The sequence below is a fragment of the Lepus europaeus genome, chromosome 19 (assembly GCF_033115175.1).
Source record: "Lepus europaeus isolate LE1 chromosome 19, mLepTim1.pri, whole genome shotgun sequence".
NCBI lineage: Eukaryota > Metazoa > Chordata > Mammalia > Lagomorpha > Leporidae > Lepus > Lepus europaeus.
In genome coordinates, this window is record NC_084845.1 from 60,794,682 (window position 1) to 60,816,700 (window position 22,019).

At 62.4% G+C, this 22,019-nt stretch overlaps 1 protein-coding gene across 4 annotated transcripts in view; it reads right to left on the bottom strand.

The window, feature by feature from the left end:
• Positions 1-20,163, bottom strand: part of BCAR1 (BCAR1 scaffold protein, Cas family member) — a 39,163-nt gene extending 19,000 nt beyond the window's left edge. Inside the window, exon 1 of one of the 4 annotated variants that reach the window (XM_062176071.1) lies at positions 20,116-20,163. In XM_062176071.1, the coding sequence (XP_062032055.1) occupies positions 20,116-20,148 (33 nt within the window). In that variant the 5' untranslated portion in view covers positions 20,149-20,163. Of the gene's footprint in view, positions 1-6,112; positions 6,216-7,161; positions 7,336-17,333; positions 17,443-20,115 lie in introns of those variants that run through there. The other 3 variants (XM_062176072.1, XM_062176070.1, XM_062176073.1) reach the window with 3 other exon arrangements.
• Between the last annotated feature and the right edge of the window lie 1,856 nt (positions 20,164-22,019).

A 22,019-nucleotide genomic window follows, 5' to 3' on the forward strand; every position in this document is an offset into this window, starting at 1 on the left:
CACCAGGGGATGGAAGATACCTCCCCCCCCCACCCAGGTTTTTCTCCCTCTCTGTAACCCTGCTTTTATACTTTTTTTTTTTTTTTTTTAAAGGATAACTTGAGGGTTGGGTGTTTAGTGGCTAAGATTCCGGTTAAGCCTCCCACTTTGGAGGGTTCAGCATCCGGCTCTGGTTCCTGACTCCAGCTTCCTCCAGACCCTGGGAGGCCACAATGATGACTGAAGTCATTGGGTTCCTGCCACCCATGTGGGAGACCTGTACCCAGTTTCAGCCTCCAGGCTTTGGTCTAGCTCAGCCTTGACCATTCCAGGCACTTGGGAATTCAACCAGTGGATGCGAGCTCTCCGTGTCTCTGTCTCAACCTTCTGCTTCTCAAATAACACATCTTTAATCTACCAGTTCACTCCCCAAACACCTGCAATAGCCAGGGGTAGGCCAGGCCAAAATAAGGAGCAGGGGACTCTTCCAGGTCTCCCCACATGGGTGGCAGGGGCCCCAGTGCGTGGGCTACCGTCCGCTGCCTTTCCAGGTACACACTGGACCGGAAGCGTGGAGCAGCCAGAACACAAACCAGGCACCCTGAAGTGGGGTGGCTTCATCAGTCGCACCACAACGTCCATCTCCACTAACTCTGGAAGCCTTCTCACACGTATCTGATCAGACAGCCTCCCCACGGAGGCGACACTTTGGCTAACGCACACCAGGGAAGAGCGTGAGGGCAGAGGAAGGCCAGGGACTCGGGTGCTGGAGCAGCAGACAGGATGGAAGGGAGATGGGCTACCAGCAGGGCCAGTCACGCGTGGGTGGCTCAATACACGCCATCAAAGTGGTGACTCCCCCTGACCAGACAAGGGCGAAGCCCACACCACTCCAAGCATTCCTGCTCCGGACATGCTTTTAGCTGATCTCATCTTCTCCCCCAGAACCCTGTATGCGGAAGGTCACTGGACTCCCTCACGCTGGGCAAGCCAAGCTGGGCCAATCAGTACTCACGTCCCAAGCTCACAGGGCACAACTGAGACCCTGTAGGGGTGCACAGCTAAGGAACAATTAATTGCCGGTCCAAGTGGACGCCACCGACCACCCGTGTCCAGAGCACCAAAGGCTGCTGACTGACCTGACTAGTCTCTGGGCACCTTACACATTGTGGCCCTCTAGGAAGGCTTCTGTGTCCCTCGCAGGGTATATCTGCTGCCCCTTGCCCTCATCTCATAGTACTGACCACTGTGTGTTATTGCCACCCAATCATGCCTCCTGATGCCACCAGCCTGGGGCCCCTGGGTACCCACACACCAGGGCTGGCACAGGGCACATCAGCAGCAGGTGTCTTCTCACTCATCCCAGAGGACGGGAACAGAGAACTCCCAGCCTGATGCCAGCACTCCTCCGCCAGCCCCACTCTGAACATCATCCTGGCAGCCAACAGGACTGCCCCTGGGCCCTGCCCGGCCCTGAGGCTGCTCCTCACTGTGTCTCCAGGGCCTGCCAGTGGGCCAGACTCCAGGCCACAGACGTGAGCAGCAGAGGGAGACTGCACGCAGCCAGTCAGGGCTCAGGTCTCCTCCTCGGCCCTGCCAGCTCTTCTGGGAGTCCTGAGCAATCTGTGGTGTCTCTAAACTTCAGCTCTGGGGTACAGTGCAAGCTGGTAGCCGGGAGTGATAGAGAAGGGAGGACACGCTGCAAGGCCTCCTCTCCAGCCTCCCTGGTCGCCTGAGGGGAAGGCCCCCAGCAGTTCCTTAAGAGCAGGGTCAGCCCAGGCCACACTGACCACAGCCCCCTCGGCCAGGCCTGGCTCTGTATCTGTCCTGCATTTATGCACTGGACAAATGTGTTCTCAGTACCCACAACCCAGCCCAAGGTGGGAGCTGGGGACGGACTGTGGAAGATCACAGGACCCTGTGTCGTGCCCAACTTGGAGAGAGGAGTCAGCTTCTCCGGGCTGAGTGAGAGCGTGACACAAGCGGGGCCAACCAGTTCTCCCAGTCCAAGCTGGCAGGGAAGGACCCCTGGTCCCTTCAGGCCTCTTCCCTGGCTGGGGGGAGGGGAACAACTGACAGGTGACACAACTGACAGGTTCATAAGAAACCAGAAGAGCACACAGACTGCACACCGGAGGCAGAGCTCCCTCACGCGCGGTGATCACCTCGTTTAACCCCCAAAACGACCCTGTGATGAACTAACTAGGATTACCTCCAACTCACGGTAGGGAACACAGAGCATAAAATAGGTACCTTACTAGGTCAGAGGCGGATCTGGAGCCGTGAGATAAAACGGAGCTGAACGCAGTGGAAATTTCGGAGACCTTGCCGAGCCCTCCACTGGCCCCAGCCCCACCACCCCACCACCCTACCCCAGCCCAAGCACAGAGCCGCAGGCAACAGGAACTCAGGAAACACTGGCTCCCTTCATACCCCAAATGATGGCAAACAGGGGCCAAGTTTACTGCTGGGGAATTCTGTTTGTCCCAAAGAGCCCCTGGTAGCCAAGGGACAGAGGCCCAGGGAGCATGCTGCATCCCCAACCCTCCCCCTTTGTGCCCCAGCCTATACCTGGAGGGGCCAGCAGCCACAGGCCTGCTGCTCAGGGTCCTAAGCATCTACCTCACCCTGCCCCAAGGCTGGGTGCGGCGGGAGGAATGGCGCCTGCTCCCTTCTCTGCCCACACGTCCCGGGTGGAACACTGGGAACAGCCCACCAGGCTCAGCAGGATCCTCACGAGCCGGTGTCTGGGCTCCAGTCCCTGGGGCAGCTGACAGGGCCTACATGAGCCACGTGGCCAGAGCCAGCTCCTACCTGCTCTCTCAGGAGTGTGAGGCTGGGGGAGAGGCAGGGACAGGGTGCGGGTCTTCCGCACTGGGTGGGGGAAAAGCCACCTGCACAAGCACAGAGCCACAGCCTGGCCTTGGCTACTGCAGCTACAGACGCCTCTGTGTCCAGGGCCAGCCATAGGCTCCCCTCCTGTCCAGGAGACCCAGGCACTGTCCCCAAGAGGCGGGGCAGAGAAATGGCTTGGGGAGGGCTCTCCTGCTGCAAACACAGCAACGGCAGCCCCAATACCACTCTGGACAGGGGCACAGGCTGGCAGCCCCCCGCCCGGCCAGCACCCCTGCTCCTCTGGCCCTGCTAGGAGGAATCACAAGACTTGAGCAGGCTGGCTCAAGTTCACAGTGAGGCTGACGCTGCAGGGACAGCCCCAGCCCCTAGCTTAGTTACGGAGGGGTCCTGGGCCAGAGGAAGAGGGGTCGGGGGAACCTCACTCCCTACAACTCCATCCTGACACCTGAAGTCCCTGACTCTGTCACTCTCCAGAGCTAATGATGACTTCCCACAGCCCGTACCAAAGCACCACCCACCTTACTGGAACAGAGGGGCACAAAAGGCCACAAGAAGTGAGCTTTTCCAGCCTAAAAAGAAGTACCAAAATCCCAATTTTTAAAAGATTTATGAATTTCAGAGGCAGAGTTAGAGAGAGAGGGAAAGAGAGAGAGAGAGAGAGGTCTTCCATCTCTGGTTCACTCCCCAAATAGCCGCAACAGCCAGAGCTGGGCTGATCCGAAGCCAGGAGCCAGGAGTTTCTTCCAGGTCTCCCACGTGGGTGCAGGGCCCAAGGACTTGGGCCATCTTCTACTGCTTTCCCAGGCCACAACAGAGAGCTGGATCGTTAGAGGAGCAGTCGGGACAGGAAATGGTGCCCATGTGGTACACTAGCACCATGGGCAGAGGCTTAACCTACTATCTACAGCACCAGTCCCAACTCGTGATCTCTGCAATGCACTAGTAGACGGAGCCCTGCCCCTCTGGCCCTGAAACTTCTTCCACCCAGGTGAAGACACCTGGGTCCACTCCTCACCTGGAGGTGGGAGGGAGTGAGGAGCTCTCCCCAGGGCTCATACACCAACAAGTGCCTGACGGAGGGCAGGGCTCCACCCCGGGAGGTGACTACCTACTGTCTACCTGGACACCGTGTCCTCTGAGGACGAGGCACTGTCCACCCAGGAGGGGACCACCTGCTGTCTACCTGGACACCGTGTCCTCTGAGGACAAGGCACTGACCACCCAGGAGGGGACCACCTGCTGTCTACCTGGACACCAGTGTCCTCTGAGGACAAGGCACTGACCACCCGGGAGGGGACCACCTGCTGTCTACCTGGACACCGTGTCCTCTGAGGACAAGGCACTGTCCACCCAGGAGGGGACCACCTGCTGTCTACCTGGACACCATGTCCTCTGAGGACGAGGCCCTGTCCACCCAGGAGGGGACCACCTGCTGTCTACCTGGACACCAGTGTCCTCTGAGGACAAGGCACTGACCACCCGGGAGGGGACCACCTGCTGTCTACCTGGACACCAGTGTCCTCTGAGGACAAGGCACTGTCCACCCAGGAGGGGACCACCTGCTGTCTACCTGGACACCGTGTCCTCTGAGGACAAGGCACTGACCACCCAGGAGGGGACCACCTGCTGTCTACCTGGACACCAGTGTCCTCTGAGGACAAGGCACTGTCCACCCAGGAGGGGACCACCTGCTGTCTACCTGGACACCATGTCCTCTGAGGACGAGGCACTGTCCACCCAGGAGGGGACCACCTGCTGTCTACCTGGACACCGTGTCCTCTGAGGACAAGGCACTGTCCACCCAGGAGGGGACCACCTGCTGTCTACCTGGACACCAGTGTCCTCTGAGGACAAGGCACTGACCACCCGGGAGGGGACCACCTGCTGTCTACCTGGACACCAGTGTCCTCTGAGGACGAGGCACTGTCCACCTGGGGGGGGACCACCTGCTGTCTACCTGGACACCGTGTCCTCTGAGGACAAGGCACTGTCCACCCAGGAGGGGACCACCTGCTGTCTACCTGGACACCGTGTCCTCTGAGGACGAGGCCCTGGCGCTCTGCGTGCCTCTGCTCCTATCCATGCCAGCCACAGATCGGGAACAGCCACCTCAGGGGCCTTTCCTGACAGAGAGGACGCGCTAGTGGCATTGTCCTCGTGCAGGCCTGGTGGGACGGTGCCAGCCCACAGCACTCACCCTCCTGTCCAATACAAACAGCAGTGGCCAGAAGCTCCGGCCCTCCTTCACCCAACAGGAGGTGGTTTTCCTGGCACAACCGGGGCTGCCCTGCCCTGCTCGGCTTCTCTGGGCTCCATCCCTGGCCAGGGCAAGCAGGAGGTGGGTGCCGGTGCCGGCAGCTCCTCTCCCTACAGGTTCCACCTGTGCTGCGGCCTCGGGTCTCCAGTCCCCAGGTCCCCAGACCCGCTCTTCCCTGTGTGCGAGCCCCTGCCCCGCCCACCTAGCAGGGCGGGTGGGGACCTGTCCCAGCAAGATGGTCCTGTCCCAGGGCTACTCTGCAAAGGTGATCAAAGCCACAGCCAAGCCAGGCCCCGACCCCCAGCTGTCCTCAGGCAAGGGTGCGGGGAGAGGAAGCCACAGGCTCTCCAAAGCGACCTGGGGGCCTCGCGGCGGCCGCTGCCAGAACCTACACTCGCGCCCCGCCCCTTCTCCGAATCGGCGTGGACCGTGGAGCCCGGGCTGCCCAAGCCAAAACCGACTACCCAGCTCCGAGAGCTGTCGGGCCGGAGGATCCCCAACACGGGCCCCAAGGCTCCCACGTCAGTGCTGCAACGGGACCCCCTCTGCGGGCCGGCCCCGGGCGCCCGCCCCCAGCTCTTACACGCGTCCAGGGTAGGGAAAGGCCGAGCGCACCCGCCCGCTCCCGGAATCCAGGCCGCCGGGCCGGAGTGAATCATTAACAGAGCCGGACGGCGCTCCGGCAGCGCCCACTTCCCGCCGACGCCGCCAACCCCTCGCCGGGGGCGGTGGGCAGCCGCACTCCCGCAGGGCGGACGGGCCACCACCGCGCCTGGAAGCCCGGCCACCTCCAGGGACCTCGACCCCTCCTCGCAGCCGAGGCCGGCTCCGAGGCCCAAGGTCACCGGGCAGGCGGCGGCTGGCAGGGGACAGCGGGCCTCCAGCCAGCAACTCTCCTGCCGGCGCCGGCCCACAACGGCCCCCACGCGGGCGCGCCCACGCCATCGGTTCCCAGGACCCGCAGGTCCGGCAGGAAATGCCACTCGTTTAACCCCTTCCCGCCCGCGCGAGCGGACTCACCAGGTAGTTCATGGTGCCCCGCTGGCCGGGGGCCCGGCTCTCCGCAGAGGCGCACGCCGACTGCCGGGGCAGCGCGCTCTCCGGGCTTCGAGCGCGCCACGGCCACCCCCGCTCCGGCCCCGGCCCCGGCCCGGCAGCCCAGCGCCGCCCGCACCTCGCTCCGCCCGCCGCCGCGGCCCAGCCCGGCTCCCGGCATGCCCAGCCGCGCGCGCCCATTGGCCGCCGAGGCTCCCCATGCAAATGAGCCGCCGGCCCCGGGGCGCGGGAGCGCGCGGACACGCGCCCGCCCAGTGGGGCTGCCTCCCACCCTGGTCCCCCCGGCTCCGGGACCCAGCGCGGTGCCGGCTTCAAGCCTCCTGCGTGGGATACCCCTCTTCCTCCAAGAGCGCGCCGCCGCCTTCGCCGGCAAGGCTCACGCAAACGCCTCCTCTTCTGGGAAGACTGCCCAGATTGCTCTCTCCGCCGGCACACCGAAAGCCCTACAAACCCCCTTTCCTCTCCAGAGACCGAACTCAGGTAGACTTCCGCCTTCCACGCCCACCAGCACTGGGCATTCGCGTTTCCACTGGGTCATCCACTCAGATCTCAATCTGTAGGGAAACGGGGAGGGGGCGTGCCCCAGTCTGCAGGGAGCATGGACTAGCCTACAGGGTAAGGTCCCCAAGAAGGCTTTTCACATGCCACATCTCCACCCCCACATTGTCCCGTGAAGCAGAAGTGTCAGGGCTCATCTGGTTCTCCCCATCGGCCCTGGCACCAAAGGGCAGGAGACTTGCCAGCTCCCACCCTTTCCACTCATGTCCAGCTGCCTCCTACGCTGGCTGTCCTCCGTGGGAGCTCTTCGTGGCTACAGGATCGCATTCTCCAATTGGGCCTAAAAGCTGTGCCCAGCGCCCTCCTGAGTCCTGCTCTAACTCCTGTCTGAGCAGCATGGCCGTGAGAGGGTGCCTGTGATGGAGACCTCCGCAGGAGGGAGGAACCACTGGAGCTCAGAGCCGCGGCTCTCCTGGGTCCGTCTGGCAGCGTGGCTGCAGGCTGCTGACACTCACTCCATGCAGAACCAGGGTGCTGCAGCCCCTGCACAGTCCAGGGATGCACGGTGCTCTGCAGGGAGATCTAGGGGCGCCTGCTCCAGCCCCGACAGGATCCTCGAAGTCAACAGTCCTGGGGCCGGCGCTCCAGTGCAGCTTGGGACACCTACGTCTCATACTGGAGTGCCCGAGTTGGGGTCCTGGCTGCTCTACTTCTGATCCAGCTGGAGTTCCCGGCTCCTGGCTCCTGCCTGGCCTAGCCTGGGCTGTTGTAGCTCTTTCCAGAGTGAACCAGCAGACAGGAGCCCTCTGCCTTCCCAAAAAATAAGTACACATTTTTCTTTAAAAAAAAGCCAACAGTCCTGGGCTCCTCCCAGTGCAGGTGAGGCAGCTCCAGCCTGCAGAGAATTCTCACACACGGCTTCTCACAAGCACACGAGCCCAGGTGCACCTACAGCGTCCACCAGGCACCTGACGCCCAGGCTGGATGGACCAGGCCCCTGCTGGATGTGCCACCATCTGTAAAATGAAGACTCTGGGCCAGGGGAGCTCAGACCCGGCTGCTCACAGCCCCTCCAGTGGGCTTCCTAAAAATATTCCTGGGTCCCGCCCCTCCAGAAAAACTACCCATCTGCACCTCCCCAGAGCCAGGACCCAGTGGGACAAGCAGCTGGCACCTGACAGCCTCAGAGCAGCCCACTCCCCACTGCAGAGGCGCCAGCTCTCTGGGAGCACTGCCTGGAACACCCCTCCTGCTTGTCCCCTTGGCTGTGCCCCGTCCAGTCCCTAACTCCTCAGGTCTCAGAGAGCAGGTCTGAGCCTGCCGGGCCAAACCCCAGGCAGAAGGGAGTCCTCCGGGCTTCTTCGGGGAGGGGTGAAACCAGGCCACTGGCAGCATCAGGCCTCCGCAGGGAGGGGGCTGGCCCCCACGGAGACCTAGCAGGGGGCGGGAGAGGGGAGGGAGCAGTGCAGAGGCGGCGGCTGGCAGGGAATGGGAGACCCCCTCTCCCTCCCTTTCTCTCTCTGGAGCTAGATTAAAGTGGCATCCGGGGGTGGGGCTGCTGGTGTGGGCGTGGCGGCGGGGGAGGGGAACCCGGCTCAGGCAGAGGCATTTCAAAAATTTGCTGCTTTTCCACTTAAACTCCCTCCCCCCCCCCCAAGCCTGTGCCTCCCAGAATGGCATTTCCGCTTTGGAAACAAGGCCCCAGGACCTACATCCCACTTTGTTGGGGGGGCTAAGTGGGGAGAGGGGCGTCACCTCGGGGTGAGATGCAGCCCACCCGGCCCAGCCTCAACGGGCGCAGCGCGCTCTGTGGCCACTTGCTCATTTCATGCCCAAGCAACCCTGCAAAGGGAGCTCCAGCAGCAGCCCCATCTGACCAGCCCTTGCCTCACCACACACACTCCCAGGCACAGAACCGGCAGGGCTGGCAGCCAGGCTGCCAGACCGGAGCCCACCCTGACTACCCTGCAGCAGGAAGGCGTGCTGGGGACAGCGGCACTCCCAACTCCCCACTCCCAACTCCCGGCCAAGTCAAAAACCCCATCACACCTGGGACTCAGCAAGGACAGGCAGCTGAGGCCAGCGCTGGGGGCAGCAACACCTGCACCCACCGAAGTTAACCCTGTTGGTGAGGAGGGGGTGCAGTAACTATTTAGAAACTGGGTGGAGTCTCCGAGCTGGCTGTGGTGGGAAGGGCTGTCCTGGGTAAGGCACTGAGGCTGCCCTCACTTGGGGAAAGGTACACACGGCACACACAGTGCAGGACCCGCCGGAGGAGCTGGGAGAGGGGGCTGTGGATGGAGGAGAAGACAGGAGCATGGCCTGGCGCCAGCCCTGTTCTTGACAGCTGTCAGTCATCCCTGTTAAGAGGCCTGGCACCTCCAGACGGACCAAAGATGAGCTCATGGGCTACAGGGAGATGTCACCAACCCCCGGGGCCTGGAAGAGCCGATAGTGCGGGGGACAGCACCCAGGACACTGGCTCTCCTTTGTCCACTAAAGTGTCCACTGGGCAACAGGCTGCTGAGTGGAGCGAAGAGCCTGGGCTAGGGCCTGAGCTCTGTAGGCTTCTCAGGGCCTAGCTTCAATACAGACACTGCACAAAAGAGCTGTTCTCGCTGGATGCCCAAGCACGTCCACTGCGGCGCTTAGAACAGCAAGGGACGGGGAGACACCAAATAAGTGCCCGGCTCCCGGAGACTGGCTGGACGAACCCAGCCCCCCAGTGGAATGCCACGCAGCAATGAAGACTGGAGTCATGCAGGAAAATGCTTAGTGAGAGAACCGGCCGAAAAGGACTGGCACGGACACTGGCGGCCACCAGTCCCGTTCCAACGTCCTGAAGCCTCCGCTTTCCCGGCAGCACCGCAGGGTGGGCTGGACAGGTCAGCTGACAGCCGGCCCTGGAAGCGGCAGCAGGGAAGGATTTCCTGAGGCCGGAGGCGAGGGCTGCCAGGCCCAGGGACAGGAAGAAGTGATGTCTCCGGAGGGCCACACGGAGCTGCTGCCTCTCAGCTCAGCTGGCCACTCACGGCGACCCCCTCAAAACCTGGGCCAGGGAGCATACCCTTGTGCATGGCTCAGACAAGGGGTGAGCCCCGCTGTCACACACAGGCCAGTCACCCCAAATTCACTGAGTCCTTGCTGCTGCCCTGGGGACCAGGACAGAACTACCACTAGCCAGAGGTTCAGAGAGGGGCAGCGCCTCCCCCAGGTCACACAGCCGGGAAGCAGCAGAGCTCACAACCCTAACCCTGCCCCGAGACTCAGGCAGGTCCCCAGCAGAAGCAGCCCAGGTGATGTCAGAAGAGCAGAGGGAGAGCTCTTAGGGTGGGGCTGAAGCGGTCAGCCACAATAGCCTTCCCCATCCTCGGCTCTCAAGGGTGGAGGGACCGAGGGGGCTGCTCCTGTGTTGTCATGGTGGTGGCGACTCTGCCTGGGCTGGGTGAGGGGCTGCCAGGTGCATCCTAGATCCCAGCCCCGGCCCCCCACCCCGGCTCCTCCCTTTTCCCTTCTGGGGCTTCCAAGGAACAGACCAGGGGAGTGGCCCCACAATCCTCAGCGTGCTCACTGCTTGCCTAGGGGGACAATTACTGAGCGCAGAGGCAGCACCAACACCCAAGGCCCATGGCTGCAGGGGCCACAGGGTACGTGCTGAGTGGCCTGCATCTCCCACGCCTGCGCCCTCCCCTGCCCCGCCCCATCACAGACTGCCCAGGGTGTGTGTGCTGGGGGCAGACTGCTGGAGGCAATGGGGACTAGGGAGAAGAGGGCTGAGGGAGGAGGAAGGGCAAGGAGCAAGATCCCGTCCTCAGGGACAAAGCCCAGCTGCTGGGCTACCAGCTCCTGTCTGCCAGCCGGGGTGGGCAGGGACAAGGGTGTGGTCAAGAGGCCTCCCCAGCCCGGCCATCTGCTCTCCCTCTGCCATGACAACCAGCCCCAGCAGATCAGGCAGACAGACAACCTCACAGCCATCTGCTGCCCGCCCTCGCCGCTTCCGCCACACACAGGTGCCCACGCCCACAGACACCCACAGCCACTGCAGGAGGGGTCCCTGGGCTGTGGGGTGGGAGTCGGAGAGGGTGTCTACAGAGAAGGCAGAGCTCGGGCAGCCACGGGGCCATGGGCTCTCCCGCCTGGGCGGCTTCAGCCCGCTTGCCTAGGCTCAGCCCACAGGGACAACAGCAGACAACTTAATGACTCCGGCTGGCCGTGGCCCTGCAGCCAGAACTGCGTCTCTCAGAGCCGGTGTGTGTGCATCAGTTAAAGGAACCACGCCAGCAGCCTGGCTGTCCCCAGGGTGGGAGACTATGACGCCTGCACCAGCACACACATCCTGCGAGGTCATCCGCCAGGCCCCTGGGGCCCCTCCTTTGGCAGGCACTACATGCACCCGTGCCCCCGACCAAGCTCTTCTTGCTCTCCCCACGCCCTGCACAGACACCCTGTCAGCAGGTGCCTAGAGATTCCCCCTCATCTGGGACTCTGGGGCAAACACCTGCTCCTGGAGCGCTGGTGCCCCGTCAGCAGCCCGCACTCGGGGGTGGGCAGGCGGTGGGGAGAAGCGGTTTCGGGCTCTGTGGCTATGCTTCCTGCCCCCTCACTGGGCGTGCGGTGTGTGTGCTGGGCGCTGTACGAGAACCCTGCCATGAACAGCCCCCGTCCTCGGGGGACATACACTCAGGCTGGAGTGCCGCGGTGGGGGAGGGGAGGGCACCGAGGGACAGGGGAGAAGAGAGCAGATGGCCCTGAGTGGTGGGGAAGGGCTGTTATCTTATACAAGGTGTTTGGGGGCCGCTCTGATGAAGCAGCATTTGAGCAGCTGCGTGAGCCTTTTGCTAAGCCTCACCATGCAGAAGAAAAGAACAGTCAAGACACACAGGCAGCTAGTTCCTCCTGTGGGTGGGCAACACAGGAACCTTAGGGGCCAGGACCCCCCCGGGGGGGCTCCCCCAACACCCCTGCCCTGGCTTTAGCTTTGACTTCTGGGGTGGGGGACACAGTAGGCAGGCATGGCTGCCGGTGGGGTGGCTGAGTGGACAGCCAGCCGGGGCTGAGGCGGGAGGGGCACAGGCGCTCCTCGGACTGGCTGCTTCCTTCCCAGCCAGGGCCACGGTGGTGCTGGACAGGCCGGGAGATGAACACAAGATGCCTCAAAGGCCTAAGACCTTAAGGTCCCAGATTACTTGTGAGGAAGGAAGTCCACCACGAAGCCACCTGGGTGGCTGTGAACAGGGGGACGGAGGGGTGTGCGTGCTGGTGCCAGGCCGAGCAAGCCCGCAACGTGCTGAGGACCAGGATCCGCACTCGGATCTGTGTAGGCCACAGGCGGATACTGGCGCACAGTGTTATGCCCACAGGAAGCCCCGAGTTCTGGGATGCAGACACGCACGGCCCACACACGCTAGCAACACACATGCCCCAGCAGAGCACGTGGCAGCACGCCGTGGAGCACCACTCAACAACCATGGAGAGCCCAAAACCTCCACGCTGCGTGGAAGAAGCCCGATCCAGCAGAGTGCCGCCGTCCGGTCCACTTACACAGCGCTCACGGACAGGCGAAGCCAAGCCAGGGCGACAGCAACCAGACGGGCGACGGCCAGACGTTGGAGTGGGCACCTGACCGCAAAGGGGGGCTCTGAGAGCATCTGGGGCGAGGGGACCGTGCCGCCACTTGACTGACAGCTGCACACAGGTCACGTAAATCAGATCTGAAGTCACCCAACTGCACAGCTAACACCGGCACATCTCACAACACAGGAAATCCTCCTCCGTAAGAGTCTCTACTGGTCAAAAAATAGAACAGGAGTGGGGGCCTGGCTTGGCGGGTAAGGTGCCAGCTGGGACACCTGCACCCCACACCGGAGTGCCTGGGTTCAAGGCCCGCCTCCGCTCCACTCCCAGTTTCCTGCTAATGAAGACCCTGGGAAGCAGCCGATGAAGTCGAGTGGGTCAGTCCCTGCCCTGCATGTGAGAGACCCAGGTTAGGGTCCTGGCTGTCAGCCTAAGCTCTGACCCAGCGGAAGGGAGCTCTGTCCTCTCTCCAAATCTCAAATAAAATCTTAAGACAAATACAAATAAATAAAACGCAGCACAGAAAACACACGGCATTCTATACTGTTTTGAAATACCAAAAAGCGGCTGTTTCAAACCTAATCAACACAACACCGTGTTACCCTTTTTGCCCTGCCTGTCAGGAAGCTCAGAGTTGAATTTGTGTGCCTGGGCTTTCTGGAAGAATGTTTCTTCCTTCTCCATGCATTACTTAGTACGGATCTTTTGATGACCCTAACCTATTTGTCTTCCGCTGTAATCTGCTTCAAGTCCGTGGAACTTGGCACGGTTTAAACAATGATTTTAAATCGCCAAAGAGCCCCTTAGCCTCTAATTCCCCCCAGAGAAGAGATGAACTTTAGGGCCTCCTGCCACAGCCAGCTTCCTTCAGCACCGCCAACAAGGCTTCCAACCCGTGCCAGCTCTTTGTCTCTCTCTTTTTTTAAGATTTATTTTATTTGAAAGAGTTACAGACAAGAGAGTGAGAGACAGAGAGTGAGAGACCTTCCATCCGCTGGTTCACTCCCCAAATGGCCGTAACAGCGGAACTGGGCTGATCTGAAACCAGGAGCCAGGAGCTTCCTCCGGGTCTCCTATGTGGGTGAGCGGCCTAAGCACCTGGCCCATTTTCTACTGCTTTCCTAGGCCATTGGCAGGAAGATGGATCGGAAGAGGAGCAGTTGGGACTTGAACCAGCGCCCACATGGGATGCCGGCGCCCAGGCGGAGGCTTAACCTAGTGCGCCATGGCACCGGCCTCCCACCTCTCGTTCTTTTCTGAGGCCCCAGCAAACGGTGACTGCGATGAAGCCAAAGCAGCAGCGGGTTTGGCCCAGATGCAGCAAAAGCAAGCAGCTGTAACGAAGCCAGGGGAAGCCAGGGAGGGGAAGGTGAGCAGAGGGGGCAGGGGCAGGACGGGAGGGAGCACAGACTGACGCCCGAGTCTGAGGTCAGCAGGGGTCACCACGCTAACGTCCACTCACAAGCTCCCGCCTCCTCTGTAAAGTCCACTCACCATGGCGTGGGGGGCGTCCTTCTCTGCCTGCCCCGTGGGGACCAGGCTGCTGCAGAGTACCCCCGAGGACAGGCCTGCCCCGCGCTAGGGGCTTCTGCTGCTACTCTTGGGGCACTAAGGACAGCGTAGGCATCTGGCCTGGGACATGCAGGTGAGGCCCCGGACCTGTACATCCAAGTATCAAGAGGCAGGGGTCCCAAGCCCACACCAGGACACGGAAGGTTATCAGGGTCATCCCACCACTAAGGTCTTGGCAGGAACCACACCAGCCACAAAGGAAGACTGAGAACGCCACGGAGAATCGCAAAGGGTGAGCCTGGGCCAGATCAGCGAGGCAGAGCTGCAACTCCCTCCCCAGGCTGGTTGCTGCAGGAACTAGGAGGGGTCTTGAGCCCTGACACCAGCCCACTGTGGCTGGAGATGATCGCAACAGCAGTAGCCGCTAAGACTCAGCTTCGCCCTAACGGCGTCAGCGCTGGAAACGCCCCCAACACACAGCTGAGGCTCAGGAGGTTTAGTAAGAGCCAGCACTGTTCATTCTAGAGCCCTCGCCCCGCCCCACCCTACAGCGGTCACCCCAGAATGTGCTAAGGGCCAGACTCTGCTTGGGGCCGCACTCCGAGCAGGCCAGGAGCACGCCAGACCACTGAGGCAGAGAGAGAAAACGCCAGGTGGCCACGGGTCCCGCCCTGCCCGCAGTCTGAGCAGGCGTTTGGCAGCCCCCCTCCTGGAAGTGCACACCCACAAATGGGGCTGGGAGGGCTTGGGGGGGGAGGGGCAGCCCATGCCAGGGAGCCTCTCAGCACTGCTGAAGCCAGGCAGGGCTACCCCGACCCTGCTGCACAGCCCGGGCAAGCTGCTGGGCCAGGAGCCTAGAAGGGCTCACACAAACTCAGGTTCGGAAAGCCACAGGCATAGGGTCCATGTCTGCTGCAGTCGTGACCTCTGGACAGCTCCAGGCTGTCGGCCCCCACGGCTGGAGAAGCTGTGCAGGATGATGGCCGCTATGGCTTTGGATCCCGGCAGGCTTGGTTCCCGGCCATGCCACGCTGGCAGAGCCCGGAACACAGGAGGTGCCGGGCACAGTTCAGCGTCTGCACTCCTTGGAAGGGCCCTTCCCTCAGTGGGAGTACACGCGCGGCTGCAGGGACTGTGTCTGTTTCAGACGGGAAACGGGGGGCAGAAGGTGACGGCAGAGGGACTCCCCTGGCAGCTGGAGGCTGGCCCCTCACCTGACAGTGCTGGAGGGGTAGCCAGCATCCGTCCACTCAGAGACACGATCCCAAGCCGGTGCTGGCCAGGGACCGGAGGCGGTGACAGAGCCGTTCTCAAGTGTGGCCCACCTGCCTACAGAGCAGAGACGCCAGCGTGCTGGACAGTCATGCCCAAGAGGAAGGCAGAGGCCACAGAACACCCGGAAGCGAGTGTCCAGGGACTCCCCGAGCACAGCTCTCAGCTCCAAGCAAAGAAAGGAGCACTGAGCAGGGGGCCGGGGACAATGGGTGCCACTGGAGGTCACGTGACGGGGCGAGACCAGCTGATCTCGGTGCACTCCCTGCTGGAACTCAACCTGGCCATCCTGTCACTCCCACCCTGTTCGGAGGCTGCTTGTAATTTCTGTGGGCCGAGTGCCTGCGTCAGCCTCATCCAGGAAAAGACTGCCCAAATGACTGGGTGTGCCTAAAACCCAAACGTGTCCCCGAGCACCACATGGGCACCGCTCTGGGTAACCAGGGCTGGGCTCGAGCAGGCGGCTCACTCTGGAAGCCTCCCCGGTGGCCACTGGCCCATGAAAGCAATTTTCTGAACATGTCATAGCTGCCCGAGAACTCCTCCTCCTAGCTTCAGCGTCTGACACACAGCCCAAGGTCCCCGCAGACGGGCAGGGTGTGACAGCTCAGCCACTCGGGGAGCAGGTGGCAAGACCCCCACCCACCCTCTGCAGAACTCCCGCAGGCGGCGGCTACAAGCAGGAGGCTGGGAAGTGACCTGAAGCTGGTTCTGGTGTGGACAGGCCCGGAAGACCTCTGCTGTGGACCCCTATCTGGGCAACCCCACCTGGCCTGCCGCCGTCCCTCATCACAGGTGGAGCTGCTGAGGATGGCCGCCCAAAGTCCTGTCGAGCAAGCGGTCTGAGTGTCATCCCAGACTCCACAACCAGGGCTCGCTCTGACCGTGGACAACCAAACCACATGGGGACTTCCCCGGCAGAGGCCTGGCCGGGCTCTGGTGCGGCCACAGCGACGTTCTCTGTTCTCTCCTGCCCTGGAAACCCCGGCTCTCCAGCAGGCTCTGGGGTCGCCCTCATTCCTCTCACTGTGCCCACAGGGGCAGGGCCGGTCGGCCGCCTGTTGCCCTGGGCTAGAGAAGATTCAGAGCAGAAGAGAAGACAGGCTTGGCAGGCACTTCGTGTCTTCCTTCTTTCTACAGATGAGACAATTACGCTTTGAACCAGAACAGACTTGGGGGGTGGGGTGTCACTTCAGCAGGGTCTGGAAGCCCTAATTTTTCCTCTCTGGAGGTGGCCTGGGGCTGGGATCTTTAACTCCGTAATAACAAAGCTTCCCACTGACACAGCATCTCGGCTCCAGTCGTCTCCACGCACTCGATGGCAGTTCAGTCCGAGGCCACTGGTCCTGCCAGGGAGCCCCCACTGTCTGCTTCACCCAGAAGATGGGGTCCTCCAGGGGAGGCCAGGGTGGACAGGGCGCTGGCCCCCTCCCTTCCCGCCCGCGGGAAAAGGCCCTGACTCAGCAGAGAAACAATAGCCCCAGGCCAGGGCTCTCCAGCCGGCAGCCGGTGCCAGCAGGAGGCAGGGTGCTCGTGCCACCTCCCTGTGCCCATCTGCAAAGTGGGCCGGAGCTTCCTCCGGAGGCCTGGGAATCCCAGACAGCCCGGCGCGCTTGCTAACCCTCAGGAGCAAGACCCAGATGGCCAGAGCGGCCCGGCCCCAAGTGCCACCCCGGAGGCTGGGGGAGTCAGGCTGAGGGGAGCCCCCCACGTGGGGGAGCAGGGAGTGACCTTACCAGAGCCCTGGGGTTCTGTGCCCACCAGAAAGACTTCCACCGGCATCGGCCACTCTGGGGAGGGAGCCGGGCTGTCCCCGGGGCCGAGACAGCCTGGGGGAGGGGTGTCTCGGGGGACAGACACAGCCCCTGGCCCGCCGGCCAGTCTGCTGGGGTCCCCGGAACACAACAAGGCAGCTCTCTGGGGTGGGTCCTCGGGGAAGGGCAGACCTGCCCCCTTCCCGGCCGGCGCAGCGGTCCCGGAGTGGGCTCCGGAGAGCGAGCGGGACGGCTCCGCGCCAGGCCTGGCCACCTGGGGAGGAGTCCTGGGGGACAGCACGGGCTCCCGCCTGGCCCAGCCGTGCCGGGGGCCAACAAAGACCCCTGCCCACTCCGCCGTCCTGCGGGGCTCCCGGAAGCAACGGCACGGACCGCAGCCCGACCCAGCTCTCCTGGAAAAAGCCGGAGAGGCCGGCCCGGGGGAGACGCCCCCATCTTTGCCCCTCCCCGCCACAGAAGGCACGGGTGGGGCGACCCCGCCCGCGGCCCCCGCGTCCTGGGCCCGCCCGGGCGGGGGGCGGTGAGCCGGGGTCCGGGCGGCGGGCGCTACTCACCGGCACGGACATCTTGAACGCCGCTCCGAGGGCCCGGCGGGCGGCGGGGCCTGCAGACTCGAGGCTCGCGTCCGCCCGCGCCGCTCAGAGCCCCCCGGCGCGGGGTCTCGGCTCTCGCGGCTCCGCGGCTCCCGCGGCTCCTGCGCGCTCCCGGCCGCCGGACTGTCCGGCTGCTCCAGCCCGCGGCGCGCATGCGCCGCCCGCGCGCCCCTCCCCCGCCCCTCGCGTCGGCTCTGCCGGGGGCAGCATTAAAGGCGAGGACCCCGGACCCCGGCGTTTTTCTGTCGGCCCAATTCGGCGAGGAGCCTGCTTGCCCACACCTTGCCGCTCCTTCTAGGCCGCCTCCAGGGTCTTCCAGGTCTGATCTCTAGTCTGCTTCTGGGGGCCGGAACTCCGACCCCCCCACCCCGCCCAGACGTGTCGCGTAGCCGGGCGGCTTCGGGTCCTTGCGTCTGGGTGTGGACGGGGAGGGGTCGGCCCAGCCGAAGGACCCCCCTGCCCTCCCCACCTGCGACCCCCAGGACCCGCACGCTGCTGCCCAGGGCCGCTCTGCTCCCACTGGCTCAACCTAGGGTGCCCAGACCTGGACTGGCTTGTCTCCCGGTGACCCCACTCATGGACTCGCCATGCGCCGGGGAAAGATGGTCATTTGCTGGCCCGAGCCTTCCTGGGCCCTTGTTTCTTCAGCTGTCCCTGACTGACATGGTGCCCAGCACTGCACCTGGCCAGTTCGTCCTCACCCCAACACCTCTGCCATTGCTGTACCCATGCTACGGCCGAGGACTGAGGCTTTGAGATCCCTCAGCTCCACAAAGGAAAACCCAGCAGCCTGATCCCTCGGTCCTGCTCAGCACACCCCGCCTGTACCTGCTCCGTGGGGCCGTTCCTCGGCAAGGCTAGCCCAGGAGAAGTGGCTGCCACTGCCCACCCAGGGGAGGAGAGATGCAGCCGCCTTGCTCACGGGAGGGTGCTGGGAGAGCTCCAGACCCTGAGAAAATCTCCCTGTGGGTGCCCAAGGTCAGTGACAGGAGGCCCAGGACAACTGCGTGGGGGGAAGCAGAGATGGGCACCTGGGTTCCCTAGAGGCCCAGGGCCGGACCCTGCTCCCCCAGCTCAAAATGTCGGGGCCGGCGCTGTGCCGAAGTGGGTTAACACCCTGGCCTGAAGCGCTGGCATCCCATATGGGCACCGGTTCGAAACCTGGCTGCTCCACTTCCAATCCAGCTCTCTGCTATGGCCTGGGAAAGCAATAGAAGTGGCCCAAGTCTTTGGGAACCCTGCACCCATGTGGGAGACCTGGAAGAAGCTCCTGGCTCCTGGCTTTGGATCGGCACAGCTCCGGCTATTGTGGCCAGTTGGGGAGTGAACCGTCTGATGGAAGACCTCTCTCTCTCTCTGCCTGTCCTCTCTGTGTGTAACTCTGACTTTCCAATAAAAATAAATAAATTAAAAAAAAAAATGTCCCACTGCGGGTGTGGAAGGCTCTCAGCCTTCCCCCAGGGCGTCTCCCCCACCCCACCCCAGGGTTCTAACAGGGCCACTGGCAATGAGGGAAATAGAGTGGGCCAGAAAGGAGGTGTGGCTCTGGGCCTGAGGAGCAGGGTGGCCCCTGCCTTCCAAGAGTGGAGGTTCCCGAGTGTGCACCTCTGTGTCCCCGAGTGTGCACCTCTGTGTTCCGACTGTGCACCTCTGTGTCCCCGAGTGTGCACCTCTGTGTCCCCGAGCCCTGTGCTCGGCAAGGCCCTGCTGCAGGGGGCAGGCGGGGCCATGGCAAGCAGAGAGGGGTCTGGGCCCACAGCTGCCACCTCCTCAAAGGGCGCTCTGTGTGTGTCTGGCACGCAGCCCTGCCCGTGCCCACCCGCCCGCGACCAGCTGGCACAGGGGCTCTGGAGCTGGGAGCAGCCGCTCAGCCTGGCGCCCGGGCTCTGGGCCACACGCGCCTGCGGTCTCCGGGGCCCAGGCTCCGCCTCTTCCCTTCGCTCCTGCTTGGTCCTCTGTTTCTGTCCAGGTCCCAGGCCAGAAAGGGATGGGCAGTGGGGTCAGCCCCGCTCCGCCTCAGGGGAAGGATCAGTGGTGGCCATGTCCTCAGAGCCGGCGAGTCTTTGTTTCCTGCCGCTTCCCGGAGAGGAGCCCCTGACCACTTGCTGCGAGGCCGGGATCCAGGGCCTTGGTGGGGGCTTGGGAGCGGCCAGAGGGGCTGCGTCAGGCCATGAGCGCCCTCCCCTGGCGTGCGGCGGAGCAAGGGCGCTGCCTGCCCCTCCTTCGCCCACCTCAGCCGGCGGTGACTCACCCCGACCCGCGGAGAACCAGCAGCTACAGCTGGCGGCCCGGCAGGCGCCAGGCTCGGGAGGGTCCTCGAGGGCTGCCCGGGGGCCCTCCCGCCTGAGGGCGCCGGCTCTCCCCCAGGGGGAGGCAGGATGACTGTTGCTCCTGGCGCTGGAAGGGAAAGGAATTTGGACAGGGCCCCGGAGTCTATGTGAGCAGACACCAGCTTCACACCCAGCTCTCCAGGCACCCAAGCCAGCCTTGCGTCCCCTGGGCCTGGCCACGTCGGCAGGGGGTGAGGGGGGTGCTCCTTCTCGCCTGGTCTCCTTGGTAACCCGGGACTCCTCTGGTCCAGGAAGATACAGTGCTGTCAGCTTGCATGAGCACGGTCCATCTGTGACGACTAAACAAGCCCCAGTGCTCATGCCGATCAACCAAGTCCAAGCTGTGTCTAGATTCCTTTAATTTCCCCCACTGCCCTCTCTGTCCCCGGAGCCTCTATAGGACCCCACATTACCTGGTCAAGTCCTCTAAGCTTCCTCTCACCCATCCGTTTCTCACACCTTCCTTTATTCGGGCCGCCTTGGCTGCTCCGAGATGCGCTGGTTAGGAGTTTATAGAATGCCTCATGTTTTCTGTGTGATTAGACGGGGGTTATGCGTTTCTGGGGAGGAAGACAGAGAGGGCGAATACTAGTCTCATCACAACACGTCCAGGGTACGCACTGCACACATGCCTTCTTCCTGCCAGTGTTGGCCTCCGTCAACTGGCTGGGGCAGCGTCTGTCAGATTTCTCCTCCGTGCAGTTGTCTTTTTCCTTCCTGTTTCCCATGCTTTATTTGCTTTTGAAATTCTTCTCTGTAACTTATTTTGAGAGGCAGATAGAGATCTCCCACCCTCTGGTTCACTCCCCCAAAGGCCCACAACAGGCAGGACAAACCCAGGAGGCCGGGAGCTGGGAACTCCATCCGGGTCTCTCACTGCTGCCTCCCAGGGTGTACATCAGCAGGAGGCTGGAATGGGGGCCAGGGGAGGGACCTGGACCAAGGCTCTCAGATACAGGACGTGTGCGTCCTAACTACTATGCCAAAAGCCCACTCCTCCTCTTCTTGGAATGAAGCCATGAGGCACAGCTCAGGCTTCAGGGGCCGTGAGTTAGTTTCTGCCTCTTTGAGGGTTAGAGTAGGTGCATAAATTATTTGGAATTATTCTGTATAGGGATGTTTGCCTCTACCCCATTCTTTAAATTTTAAATGAAGGTTTATTTATTGAAAAGGCAGAATGCCAGAGAGAGGGGGCGAGACAAAGAGAAACACATCTTCCATCTGCTGGTTCATTCCCCAGATGTTCACAACAGCTGGGGCTGGGCCAGGCCAGAGCCAGGAGCTCCATCTAGGTCTCCCACATGAGTGACAGGGATCCAAGTACTGGGCCGCCATCTGCTGTCATCCCAGGCGCATTAGCAGGAAACTGGATCAGAAGTGGAGAAGCTGAGACTCCAAAGGCACTCCAATGTGAGATATAGGTGTTACCAGCGCCAGCTTAACCCATCACACCCCAGCACCTGACCCTCCCTCATTCGTTTGTTCATTTATTTGTATGTTAGTATGGACTTGTGGGCGTTTTATGCTTTGGACTGCACTACTTTATGTATTTTGTTGCTCAAATTGGTCCCGCTTTGTCCATGTCCATTGGCAGCTCTTTGTTGTGAACCAGGTTTCAGGAGAACCCAGGGATTCAGCCCGTTTTATAGACTCTCCGGCTGGACGAGGCAGGGTAAATGCCTTCCCAGGCCAGTTCCAGGCAGCTGCGGGCTCTGCAGACTCTGCCTCTGTAACCATGTCTCCTCCTCCCTCCCTCTTGGAAGGACCCTTGTTCTTCCACAAACCTTCCCCCCCCCCCCAACCCTTCATTTAATCCCATCTGAGAGACATCTTCTGCCTGTGAGGTAACTCAGTCACTTATCCCAGGGATTAGGATCCACCTGCGAGAACCATGCGTTGCTCTTGCGCCTGCGCCTGGGAGAAGTACCGATTTCTCATGCAGGCCCCACTTGGAGTCCCAGCTCTTCCTCTGGTGGCAGACCAGGCCTTCTGGGCGGCAGTGTGGGCAAGGAGACAGACAGATCCTCTGCAGCCCGGGCAGTGGCAGGGAGACACCCCGCCCCCCCCCCCCCCACTCTTCCTCCACTGGGTCCCACAGCCTGGACTCAGCGTGGCTGAGCTGGCCTTCTGTTCAGCGACTCACACAGGTCGTGGGAACAGCTGCCGATGATGTGTGGCTGCCGTCACGGTGCAGACGGATGACATGAGGTCCAAAACTCTCACACGTACAGAAATTCCAGGAATTCATCCTAAAAATGCACTCACCAGTAGCCAAAGATAAACATGCAAGGATGTTACTTGTGGTTTTCCTGAGGAT